The sequence below is a fragment of the Lathyrus oleraceus genome, chromosome 2 (assembly GCF_024323335.1).
Source record: "Lathyrus oleraceus cultivar Zhongwan6 chromosome 2, CAAS_Psat_ZW6_1.0, whole genome shotgun sequence".
Classification (NCBI taxonomy): domain Eukaryota; kingdom Viridiplantae; phylum Streptophyta; class Magnoliopsida; order Fabales; family Fabaceae; genus Lathyrus; species Lathyrus oleraceus.
In genome coordinates, this window is record NC_066580.1 from 486,453,644 (window position 1) to 486,466,407 (window position 12,764).

The window sequence follows — 12,764 nt, forward strand, 5'->3', positions numbered from 1 at the left end:
TAGGTTTTATTCACTCTAGAAATCTTACCATAAATAGACACTTTTTTATTTTCTTTTTCTTTCATATATCATATATTCTTCTATCTTATATATTTGCTTATTTTCACTTTGTTTTATGATATTTGTTTATGGTATTACACCATCAATATTAAATGACACTAAAAACGGCCTAAACCTTTACAAGGATATCATTAAAAGTTTAAGAGTCCGACCACTTTTCATCTTGAATTTAAGAGAACTACTTCGATAAATATTTTCTCGATCGATCAATTCTAAAATCTCACTATATCAACGAGAGTTATTATGAAAGATTTGAATTTTTTGGTTAATTTTGTCAAGCCAACCTCCAAAAACTTCATTTGCAACAAATCATAAGAAATATTTTTAAAATCAATGAAAAAGTTCTATACAAATAAATGACACACGTAAGAATTGAACCATGGTCAAACAACACGCACTAATCTAACTGAATTAACATATATCAGTTAAACTATCCCACCACCCAACTAAATATTATTTTGATAATCAAATAGTAAAGTAGTATTTTAATAAAAAACCATTTTAAAATAACTATTATTATTATTCAATTTTTTAATATAAAATTAATTTCCTTTTTTCAATTATGATTTATAATAAGAAATATTATGTATACTATTTATAAAATATTATATTAATTTATATTTTATGATGGAAGGAAACACATCAATAATTAGTAAAATTAATATTATAATTTTTTTCTAGAATAATATTTTTATTATATTTGAATGTGCAAATTTATATAAATGCTATCCAGAAACATTGAATTTCATCGAATCCCTTACATTTCAGTTACAATCAAATTTTAACTATAAAACAAACTATATATAATACCGAGTTTAAAATAGAAAAAATTATTAAAATTTATGTAGTAATTATTTGTAAATTTAAGATGTAAATCAAGTTGAATAAAGATAAGGCCAAACATATAATTTTCTCTTCTCACATATTTTTTAATAATTTATTATAAATAAATTTTAATTTTTTAAATTCATCAAATAATTTATTTTAAAACTAAAATTTAGCTTTTTAAGTTCTTAAATTATCCTCTCAAAAAGTAAGTTTTTAAATTTAATAAATAATTAATATATCTAAATTGATAAAAAAATATTTATATAATTTTATAATGTGAATCAATCAAGATCATATATTATGTTAAATCACTTTAATATTTTTAAATTAATTGTTAGAAATAATTGAATTATAATATAAAATTATTTTAAACTATCTCTTTAATCTCATCTAAATTTTATATAAACAAAATATATTATTTACTCAAAAACTAAAATTGCTTATAGCAAAGAAGGGAGGATATATTTTATCATTAGATCAAACTTTAAGTTTTTTTTTTTACACAAAACTTTATAAGTTTTTTCAGTAGCTTGAATCTTGTATTCTAATTTCCTCTTCCCTTCCCTCGTTATTGATTGGCCCCGATTATGTATGTGGCTCTTTATCTCAACTTTCAGACCTCCTTGAAACTTAAAATTGAAACCGAAATGGTAGATTACATGAACCTTGATTAGAAACGGTTATAACGTCGTCTTCATACCTCTAACTCCAAACTATAATCCACAGCTCCATACAACTCTGTATCTCACCGGATCTGAAAATCATTTTGAATCGGTTCTGACACATTATTCACCGGAGAAGAAATGCGTAGCCGGGGATCGCAAAACCGGCTATCTGGTTACTCTTTTGGATCTCGTGTTTCTGCTCTCTTCTTTACCATGATTGCTACCATGGCCACTATATATGTTGCCGGCCGGTTAGTTCTCTTCGTTCTTCATCATCGTCGATTTCAGTTTCGGCTTTTTGTTAACCTTTATCTCATGTTATGGCATTTGCAGGCTATGGCAGGATGCGGAGAGTAGGGTGTATTTAATGGAACAGCTTGAGAAAAGAACCGGTCAGGTATAATGTTAGTTTTCTTCATTGGAGCAGTCCTAAGCTATGAAGCACGGACACCGGAGCACGACACTGATACTAACACGCTGTTAATAATTTGAAGGAATGAATAAATTAAACATAATCATAAGTGTCGGTTTCGGACACTCGGATACACTTTTTTTCCTGAGGTGTTGGTGGTGCTACATAAGTCGTAATCTATTAGCATTGACACTTCATGTTGAAAGCGTTTATGGTGTTCGACAATTGTTGATGTTCAGCATGACACTATTATTTATTATAGTTACATTCAAATACTTCTATTAGTATCAATGTTGTGTTGTGTCCATTGTTCTCTTATGTGTGGGAGCTTCATGGGTCGTACTGATACATTGCATAGAAAATATGTATGTGTTTTGTTGACATTGACACTGGTTATATTCTATTGAGAATTGGCTTTTTGACATCAAAATTTTGATATTGAATACGGTGGGCTTTGGTTTTTGGTAACCGTGTGTCATGTTTAATAAATTTTTGTATTCTTGAGTGCAGTTGCTTGTGATTTTATTTCTTTTTAATTTTAAGTTATCGTCATAGGATGTCAATGAGGCAGTATAGTTCATCCGATTTCAGGGTCATTCTGCCGTATCTGTTCATGATACATTGAAAATCATAGCGTGCAGGTAATTTTTCTTATAGGTTTGGTATTGTCAATTTAGTTTTGGTTGCTAAGTTCAATTTTGGCTGCTGTATTTTTTTGACATTTACTTACCTGAGGCTATTGTTAACATAATCTTAATTTTAGGGAACAACAAAAGAAGTTGTCTTCCCTAGAGATGGAATTAGCTGCAGCTAGAAAGGAAGGTTTTGTTTCAAAGCAATCGTCAGCAAACAGTAAGAAGCAACCTACAAAAAAGATACTTTCGGTTATTGGAGTAATGACAACCTTTGGTCGAAAAAAGAACAGAGATGCAATCCGCAAGGCATGGATGCCGACAGGTACATTTTTCATTGGTTTGGTTTCATTTAGCCGGACTGCTGCATTTTATCACTCAGTTTAATTCATTGGAAGCCATGTTATCTGCATAAGGATTTTAGGGTAGGCTTAGGTTTTGTAGTTTGGTTTCAGATTACTGAAATTATTAGCTAGTAACTACTATTGAATAATCATGACTGTCTGATGGTTAGGTTTTTTTATGTTTTATCATTTCCAATTTTGTACCTGAATGAAAAATGACTAATAAGTTTAAACTGGGTTAAGGATGCATTCTCTGGAAAGTCAGAACTCGGTAATTAACAGTTAGGTTTAGATCACTTCTCAGTTTCAAGCAATGCACTATTCTCTAACAGCCTTTATTACTCATTTCTGTGTCTTATAATTTACTTTGCTTTATAAGTTTCTGTGCTTTATAATTTATTTTGGTTTATAAATGTCAGCATGATTAGTCATATGTTCAAATAAATTACACAATTAGTCGTTCTTTGGAATTCTACAATATAAAATCTAGCTTCTGGATTTTAGTCTTTTTGTAGAAGCCTTATCTGAACACATTGCTGTCCTATCTGCAGGCGCATCTATAAAAAACCTTGCAGATCAGAAAGGCATCATTGTGAGATTTGTAATAGGAAGAAGGTAATTTTGGAGGTTCAAATTAAAATTTATCAAGTTAATGGCTTCTGAGTTTTTTTATTTGATTGGCAAGTCTTTCTATACAGTGCAAACCGTGGAGACAGTTTGGACAAAGAGATTGAAAGAGAAAATAGTCAGACCAATGACTTCATCATTCTTGTATGTTGACTTCTATAATAATAGTTTTATGCAATTTTTTTTTTGGGTAGGTGGTAAACTATAATAAATTCTCCCATTAAGGATACATGTGTTAAAGATACTTTTCATTGTAAAAAAGTCTTGGCGTAATAGAAGTATGGATTTCAAACTTCTGTTTTTCATTGAAGGCCTTTAGAAGCAACGGTGAGGAAAGGAGGGTAGACTAGATATAGAACAACCCAATAGTTAGAGGTGAAGGGAAAACCAGGAAAACTGTAAGTTAAACCGTTGACTTTTGGATTTACATTGTCTATCATTAGATACGATCCAAGACAAGATATGGTATTGTTGCTTGATTCATGTATTTGACCTTATTTAGCCAAGAGTTGTTCTTCCCCCTTGTTTCTTGACTGGTTGATATTTGGATGCATGGCATGTAGTTTTATACACATAATTTGATACATGCAACAAGCCGGTAGGTCCATCACACAAGTAAATAGGAGGCAAGGGAAGGAAGGAACTGAAGGAATAGGTGGGGAAGGGAGTGGACCCAAACAGAAGGCCCTACTGGTCTATGAGAAAAGGAAACATGAAATGAGAGTGAGAAGGAAAAAAAGGGTGGAGTTGGAAATAACCGTGTGAGTGGAGAGTGGGAGGCGAGGATCATGCAGAATGAGGAGCGAGAGGGGTTTATGGGGAGTAGTGGTAGTCTATTCTAGTAGACAGTAACTGAATGAGGTGTCTTGCTTTTGAAGGAAGTGGGTAGGCAAGAGAGTGAATAAAGGTTTCTTCCTCAGGAAAGGGGTAGCAGTAGGTCTCTATATTTTCTATTTTTCTTCATTGCTGTAACTGTAAGTTTACATCATCCATTATCGGTTAAGTTGCTCTCACTGTTTGTACACTGGAGTCTATTTATTCCTGATTTCCATCAATTCGGATATAATACAATTAAGTTTTTTCTTAGTTATTTTGAGTTCTATCACAATTTAATGCCCTAATGCCCTAGCATTATTAGCTTTATCATTTTCTTCACAGGACGATCAAGTGGAGGCAGTTGAAGAGAATGCAAAAAAGACAAAGTCGTTCTTCATTTATGCTGTGGACAATTGGAATGCTGAATTTTATGCTAAGGTCAATGATGATGTGTATGTCAATCTTGGTATGTGGTCCTTAACTCATTATAAAGCATCTCAAGTTAGATATGAACATAAGGTTTGTTTCTACATGCAAAAGAGTTTAGGAATTTGAAGAAATCATATACTATATTCCTCAGTTTGCAAATAATTTCATGGACTGCAGAACATACAATTAGTTAAAAATAAATCGGGAAATTATTGGTACTGATAATTCACGGATGAGGAGTTTTTTGACATGCCCCTCCCACAAATTAGATACTTATTGAATTCCTAGAAAATTGTGAAAATTCAGAAGGCATTTGATCAAAGCCAGTTAGATTAATGGTCAAGAAGATTATATGTGGCAGGGTTCATATATACAAGTCCTTTTCCGATTCTAGTTGTTAATCCAGTGAGCTGCTATGGTTTGCGGTATGACATTGTCATTATGCACATGCAACTTCAGATTAACAATTTTCTCATAGGATTTATAGGTGTGTTTCAGAATCTAGGTAGTGACACCACCTGTTGAATAAAATTATATCTAACTTTTGAAGTATTTACATGAACAAGAGGTAAAAGAAAATAATGAGTGGTTTAACTGATTACATTTATGGTTGTGTTTGATGGATGAAGTATTTCAATCAGCAATAGTACTGCTTCAAAATGGGGAGATTTCCCATGTCAAGGAGGATGCAGAGATCTCCTGTTCTATAGTTGCAACTGGATTGAATTTGTGAACTTAAGTTTATCATCTAAGCCCACATCAAAATGTGATTTCGGCCGTTATGCCATTTATTAGATCAAGCTTTTATCTAGCTTAAAGCTATAGGTTTTTAGATTGTAAAACTTTCTAAATACAAATCTGTCTAAGTTTACCATCCCAAACTCCTTACCGATCTCACTTTGATTCAATAACCTTGGTCCTTGCCAAAGCAGGAGGCTTGCCCACCTGGCCAACAAGCTGACTATGAAAACTCCACTTTCAATGTTATAGACAATTTATTTGTTTGATTGCTGACCCATAGCATCTTCAAATTTCTATCAGGTGTTTAGCGAAACTGGAAAATGAAATATGCTTGCCCACTTGTGATCCGACTAGGCTGATATCATTTTTAAGAAGGATAATTTATAAGCACTCTAGTTTGCAAAGAGAGTTATGACATAGGCTTTACTTGGACTGTTTCTAAATATTGTTATTGTTTGCTGATGTCATATTGGAATCGGATGGACCTTTCCTGTCATACTGATTGTATGACTTAATTTATTCTACAGATGCCTTTGGAGGAGTGCTAACTTCTCATTTGGATAAACCCCGTGTATATATTGGTTGTATGAAATCGGGGGAAGTTTTCTCAGAACCGTGAGTCTTGTCAAACTCTTCAATGTTTCATTGGATTTATGAAAATAGTTTATATTGGTATTAATTTTTCCCTTTTCTCATGTTGTCTAAATCTTATAGGACACATAAATGGTACGAGCCAGACTGGTGGAAATTTGGCGATGGAAAATCGTGAGTAATACAGACTCAATTGTTCTTTATTTTTCTGGCAAATACCAAGAACATTGGTTAAAGGAATCAAAAGTAGAATTTTTTTAATGGAAGTGTAGCTTTTGAACACCTGGATTTTTAAGAAAAACTTTCCATTATTTTATTCCTTAACCAGCCAGTGTCTTAAAGACACTAACTAACAAGACCCTTTTTTCCCTTCTCCTGACAACTGCTAACAAAGGGCACTTGTTAAGTTTTTGAAAATAAGTCTTTATTGGAAAATGTAGTTTTTTAAAAAAAATATTATCAACACTAGTTAGCAGGACTTTATTTATAGTGGATTGTTGATGTTAAAGCCAAGAGTGAGACTGTCATTTTCTAGGATACTACTGACAGTATTTCTTGATTTAAGAAGAATTTCCAAATTAGTTTTTATTAACCACCAGTCTATATGACCCCATCATTTTGAAATTCATCTTCAGAAAAATTACTCAATCTACTGATAGTTTGAGTACAATACCTTGTCAAAAGATGTTTCTTGATGAGCTTAAGCAGCGATAGAATTTTGATGATAATTGGATTGTTTTCTGGATAAATGTGAAGGAATGACAATGTCCACTGAGACTATTGTATCTTGTGTTCATAGCTTTCAAAACTGTCGTTTTGAAAACTATGAACACATGATGACATATACATCAGTTAAGTAGAATTGTCTTTCTAATAGTTTTCCTAAATATTGGTCCATTTTTTGCTTATCTTTTCGTACACTCTATAATTACTATCCAAATCACGGTGCCAAACTGCTATATCCATAATTTTGTTTCTCTCTATCTGGCTTTTCCATGGTAACATTCATATATTAGTGTTTGTCTGATACCTATAGGTACTTTCAACATGCTTCAGGCGAGGTCTATGTCATTTCAAAAGCATTGGCTCAGTTTATTTCAATAAACAGGTATAGTATTCCATTATTTTTTCTGTGGTTTTTCTATTTGTTTTCAGAATTTTGAGTGTTCAAAATGGTTGTAAAATTATATGTTTTCTCGGCAGATTTATTCTCCGTACATATGCACATGATGATGTAAGCACCGGATCATGGTTTATCGGGCTGGACGTGATGCACCTTGATGAAAATAAGTTTTGCTGCTCATCCTGGTCCACAGGTCTCTTTCTTTTTATCCCCTCACAATCACATACACATGCTTGGAATTTATATGGTTAGGTGTTAATTCCTTATCCGTTCAATTTAATTTTTTTACAACATTTGATATTTTTATGGTAGCAAAAGAGAAACTAATTAATTATAGAAGTGTCATCCTGATATGAGAAAATATTTTCTATTTTGTTTTGTATTTTCATTAATCATAGAAGTGTCATCTTGTTTTTAATTTTTGTTTTGTTTTAAAAAGTTTATATAAAAACTGGAAAATGCTACTTTTAATAAAAGTAATAAAAATAAATTTTCATTTTTAACTTTTTAATACAAATTGATAATTAAAAATGAAAACCTTTTCTTAAAATAGACACGTCCTTGTAGAAAATTGTACCAGAAAAACAAAATTAGGCATGTCCTTGTTTTTATTGGGATATCACTACTACTGCAAACTTGCAATTAGACTTTTTAGATCAGATTGTTTCAATGACTTGAGATTCATTAAGGTTAGGCTAACAAGATCACTTTTAAACAAACGGTGATGAGTTTTGGCCGTTTACACTGTTCCATTGAAATTAATTAAATTGGTTTTCTTCCCATCTTTCAGGGTCAATTTGTGCAGCAGTATGACGACTTGTCACTGACAATTTGAGTGATATACAAAGAATATATAGGAAACAGAAACCTGTTACTTCAACCATGAAGCTTTTTGCTTCAGGTGATTTTCCTCTCTCATATGATTGTGCAACAGGACAGGACGTTGATTCTTTGAGTCGAAGGCCGGGAACGGTTGGTTATGAGCTCTGCCTTTGTGACAATAGATAGTTATATACTCACATACTTTTTGGGATTGTTCAAAGGTATTAAAAAATTGACATTTATTGTTGTCTGATTTTGAGAAATTGATCCTTCCCCGTTGAATTATGTAATATAAATTGCCCTTGCCCATTAAACAACATATTTTCCCCAAGGGACTGTCAGAATAATTGTTATAGGAACTTCAAAAAAGTGTTATGGCTACAGTTGAGATTTCCTTTGAATTCATTCTTGATCGTAGATTTGCGATTCTTAGATTAGATAGCAATCTATGATCAACTCCCTCTTTTTTTTATAAAAAAACATATGTGGTTACTATGAATCAGCGGAATGATATGAAGGCCTCTGTTTGGTTCATTTTTTTCCTTCTTTGGATAACATGGAACATATTATTTACTGAAGCAATGATATTAGATGAAGTTGCTGTTTTTTTTAAAGTTGTTTAAATGCAAGATCAATTATATATAAATGTGCATATTATTCATTTTAAGTCTCTAAAGTGAGTTTAGAAGTTCAAAGTGACTGCTCAATTTAGAAGAGTTGCCAAACTTTATGTACAAGTGAATGTGACATTTTCAAACTGTTGTTTTTTCCCGGCTAAAGTGTGCAATGGGCATGAAAATATTCACATTAGTCAAAAAGCAATTAGAAATATCATATATTCATACAAAATTTTAATACATTAGGTTTATGAATATAGTCTCATTTATATATTATTCATTTTTCATTTTTCAAGTAATATGAAATATCTAACTCACTTGTATTCCTATTCCTAGAGTGAATTGCAAATTTTTGTGAATGTTCTGAGAGATTTAGAAAACTCAAACGAGTGCATCGGACTCCTTTTCCTAGATATTCTCTTAAAGATGAAGTTACCATACATAAAAGTCTTGTATTGAAACACCATAAAAAGATATTCTTTTATTGGAACTTGACTTCATTTTTTTCCATCCATTTTATTGAACCGATTAATCTGATTTGGAGATTAGTTTTGATATCAAATGATTTTAGTTTCATCTTAAATGTAATTACGTGAGATCGAACTGTGATACGTCTTATCAAGTCCAGCATCAATCAACACTAGACCAACCAACTAACTATTGGTATTTAATCATTTTTTTATTGGGACATGGTTGACATAATCCTTAAAGGAGAGTAAAGAATCCACCAGCAGAATTCAACATCTGTACGCCCTGATTTTTGTATCATAAGTCAAGAAAAAACTAATTCCATCGTAAATTATAATGGCAAAAGTTGTTGGAAGCAGCTTCCGGGAAATTCCCCTAAAGCTATTGTAAGAGCATAGTATTTCCTACGCTCAATTCTGCTAAGAAAACAGTACCATTCCAGGTTCTAACAAAAACAATTTTTTTGATTTTTCTTATGGGCAAGTGTTAGTATTAAATTAATTAAGAATTATGCTAGATTATAGAGTTTGAGCACTTGGTTAAAAGATTATGTAATGATATGAATAAGATGGTTTTTATAATTTGAGTAATCTCATTTACTATGTCTGTTGACATATTAAGTGCACCCACCGACTATTATGAAGGATAAGATATCATCACCACGCTTCTTTCTAATAACTCCAAACCCACGTCATGATGATTACGTACTACATTTTTGCTTTTATTTTTTTATTTTTTTATTTTCAATTAGAAAATTTTCATGTAAAAAAGGAAACTCAAGTTATTCCATCACCGTTTATTTTCCAACGAATTGCAGATTATCTCATTCTTATCTATTCTACCTTGATGACCTAAAATCAAAGGTCCAAAATCCACAACTTTTCAACCTAAAATCAAAGGTCCAAAATCCACCAACTTTTCAATCATTTAAACCTCAATATGTCTAACCTTAACCGTTATTCTTGAGATTCCACAATAGACCTTGAAATTTCAAAAACCATTCAATTCAAATTTAACTAGAGATTTTATTTGTCTAAGCTTCAATAATTCTGATTTTTAACATGAAAATAACCTCGACAAGACACCATTTTATCCTCAATATTTGATCTTCACTCTTGACTTGTAACTATCAACCTTGTTTCATTCCTTTTCAATAATAACTGAAAAACAACTCGGTTTCTCACAAAAAAGTTTTCACGGGAACCACGTGATTTTTCTTTCATCTGCTCAACCGATTTCGTCACGTCAAAGTTTGTTTTCTTTAAACTCTCATAAAGTATCCACAATAAGGGAAAATAATTAATAAAGGAACTGTTTTCGGTTTCTTTGAATTGTTTCTCTCAAAGATGAATCATTCTGGAAGTGAAACTGATCATAGCAGAAAGTTAGTTGAACTTACCAAGGACAAAAATGGGATAGACCATCTTGTTCTTCGAAACCCTCGAGGAGCTTCAGCAACGGTTACATTTTCTTAACTTTTTCAATTTGAAAATTTGAAATTTGATTGATGCTAGCTTGTGTCTTGTGTGTGACTCTTTCAGGTTAGCTTGCACGGAGGGCAAGTTCTTTCATGGAAAACCGAACGCGGCCAAGAGTTATTGTTCTCTAGTACAAAGGTAGATCAGGATTTTTAATCTGTTTCACTAATTTGATTTCCCAATTTCCTGTTTGTTTAATGTAACAATTTTTATCAGGCATTCTTTAGTCCTCCCAAACCGGTCCGAGGAGGAATTCCAATCTGTTTTCCACAGGTAATTTTACCGATACTAGTGTTATTGATACAGATAGATCGATAGATAGATACTCGATAGATAATTAAGGTTGGTGTGATTTTTGTAGTTTGGAAACCGTGGTACACTAGAGCAACATGGATTTGCTAGGAATAAGATATGGGTTATTGATCAAAATCCCCCGCCACTTTCCGCTGATTCCAATGGAAAAGTTTGCATTGACTTGTTGCTCAAACCATCCGAAGATGATATGAAGATATGGCCACACAGGTACATGCGATGCTGCCTTTATCTTCTAAACTTTATTAACATCGGAATCAATATTATTGTCACATGAACATTTCGTGTATTTTGAGATTGTTGGATGAGAATCCTTTTATAAACGGTTTGTTGTTCTGAATTATTTTATTCAGCTTCGAGTTTCGCCTAAAGGTCTGTTTGACAGCCGACGGCCGTCTGATCCTGATATCTCGCATCAGGAATGTCAATGGCAAGCCTTTCAGTTTCTCCTTTGCATTTCATACATATTTGTCCATCTCTGATATCAGGTCTGTGTTCTACCCCATCATTTCCAAAAAAATTATTGCGCTGCAAATCATTGAGTTAGCATATAAGTTAACCTTAACCTTAACCTGTGCTGATTATTGACAGTGAAGTGAGGTTAGAAGGGTTGGAAACTCTTGACTACCTCGATAACTTATACCAAAAGGAACGATTTACAGAACAAGGAGATGCTTTGACATTTGAATCTGAGGTAAGGAAATTGATTATAATTTTTATTCAAATCAATCTTTATATTTATCAAGTTCAATTACTCTGCAAGTCTTGAAATTTTATCAACATGCTAAGGTCTTTTTTTCCTCTATGCGTTAGGTGGATCGAGTTTATCTTGATTCTAGCAACATGGTAGCTGTTCTAGATCACGAAAAGAAGCGAACATTCGTGATACGAAAGGAAGGTCTTCCTGATGTTGGTAAGTGTCCGTTGTTGGCAACAACTAACAAAACTTTTAACTCAAAATCTAAGTACTATGGCATTATAGAAACAACATAACTAAAACTAACCATTTATGTCAATTTTGACATTGCATAGTTGTTTGGAATCCTTGGGAGAAAAAATCCAAGTCAATAGTGGATTTCGGAGACGAAGAGTACAAGCAAATGCTCTGCGTGGATGGCGCAGCAGTTGAAAATCCGATAACCTTAAAACCGGGAGAAGAATGGACCGGTCGCTTGGAGCTCTCGGTTGTTCCTTCTACATGACTTGACTTCCATGTGCAGTTTGAAAGAAAATACTAACAAAAAGAAACCAGCAAGCATTGGTTATTGTTTTAGCAAAACTTGTGCAGCCTAAAAATCATGAGCAATAACAATAAGAACAGATACATGTGATGTTGTTCAAGATCAACCACTTTTCCAATATATACATATAAGTGATGTGCATGAGGTTGATGCAGTTAGCTTAAGAAATATTATGAATATGGAGATATTTTTTCTTCTTCTCTTTGTATGATTTGCAATTTAATGTACACATTCAAGTCATGTACATGAAATTGTTGCAGTTAACTTAAAAAGAAAAGGAAAGAAAAAAAGATACAACTCTTTTGTCTAGTTTTCTCATTCTTCTTTCACAGATTATTGATTGAGAAGTACCTTATGAATCAATTATCATCAAGAGCTACAATGGTAGGAATTTGATTTAACCATGGTTAAATAATCAAATTTAATCAACCATGCTTTTGTCTCTGTGAAGGCATTTGAATTGTAATGTGGGGCATTAAACATATGATGAATGTTTCTTCTGTAAGTAAATCAGCTGCCAAAAATATTGGGCTTGCTAGTGAAAGAAAATGGAAAATA

At 32.4% G+C, this 12,764-nt stretch overlaps 2 protein-coding genes across 2 annotated transcripts; both read left to right on the plus strand.

Annotated features, from left to right (window-relative positions):
* The first annotated feature begins 1,370 nt into the window (after window positions 1–1,370).
* On the plus strand, window positions 1,371–8,491 carry LOC127120790 (hydroxyproline O-galactosyltransferase HPGT1). Its single transcript, XM_051051336.1, has 12 exons — window positions 1,371–1,804; window positions 1,887–1,950; window positions 2,557–2,606; window positions 2,729–2,922; window positions 3,493–3,556; window positions 3,640–3,712; window positions 4,727–4,850; window positions 6,082–6,169; window positions 6,269–6,319; window positions 7,182–7,253; window positions 7,349–7,461; window positions 8,059–8,491. The coding sequence occupies exons 1-12, from the start codon at window positions 1,692–1,694 to the stop codon at window positions 8,079–8,081; spliced, it is 1,029 nt and encodes a 342-aa protein (XP_050907293.1). The 5' UTR covers window positions 1,371–1,691; the 3' UTR covers window positions 8,082–8,491.
* Window positions 8,492–9,971: 1,480 nt separating this feature from the next.
* LOC127120791 (putative glucose-6-phosphate 1-epimerase) lies at window positions 9,972–12,515 on the plus strand. Its single transcript, XM_051051337.1, has 8 exons — window positions 9,972–10,635; window positions 10,717–10,791; window positions 10,870–10,926; window positions 11,015–11,175; window positions 11,319–11,453; window positions 11,557–11,659; window positions 11,779–11,878; window positions 11,998–12,515. The coding sequence occupies exons 1-8, from the start codon at window positions 10,522–10,524 to the stop codon at window positions 12,165–12,167; spliced, it is 915 nt and encodes a 304-aa protein (XP_050907294.1). The 5' UTR covers window positions 9,972–10,521; the 3' UTR covers window positions 12,168–12,515.
* The last annotated feature ends 249 nt before the right edge of the window (window positions 12,516–12,764 follow it).

Bases quoted from the DNA above. Each gene is read 5' to 3' on its own strand.
- LOC127120790 (XM_051051336.1), top strand. From the start codon at position 1,692: ATGCGTAGCCGGGGATCGCAAAACCGGCTATCTGGTTACTCTTTTGGA. The intron at 2,607-2,728 runs GTAATTTTTCTT...TCTTAATTTTAG, and splicing joins TTGAAAATCATAGCGTGCAG to GGAACAACAAAAGAAGTTGT. The intron at 7,462-8,058 runs GTCTCTTTCTTT...CCCATCTTTCAG, and splicing joins CTGCTCATCCTGGTCCACAG to GGTCAATTTGTGCAGCAGTA.
- LOC127120791 (XM_051051337.1), top strand. From the start codon at position 10,522: ATGAATCATTCTGGAAGTGAAACTGATCATAGCAGAAAGTTAGTTGAA. The intron at 11,176-11,318 runs GTACATGCGATG...TATTTTATTCAG, and splicing joins ATGAAGATATGGCCACACAG to CTTCGAGTTTCGCCTAAAGG. The intron at 11,660-11,778 runs GTAAGGAAATTG...TCTATGCGTTAG, and splicing joins CTTTGACATTTGAATCTGAG to GTGGATCGAGTTTATCTTGA.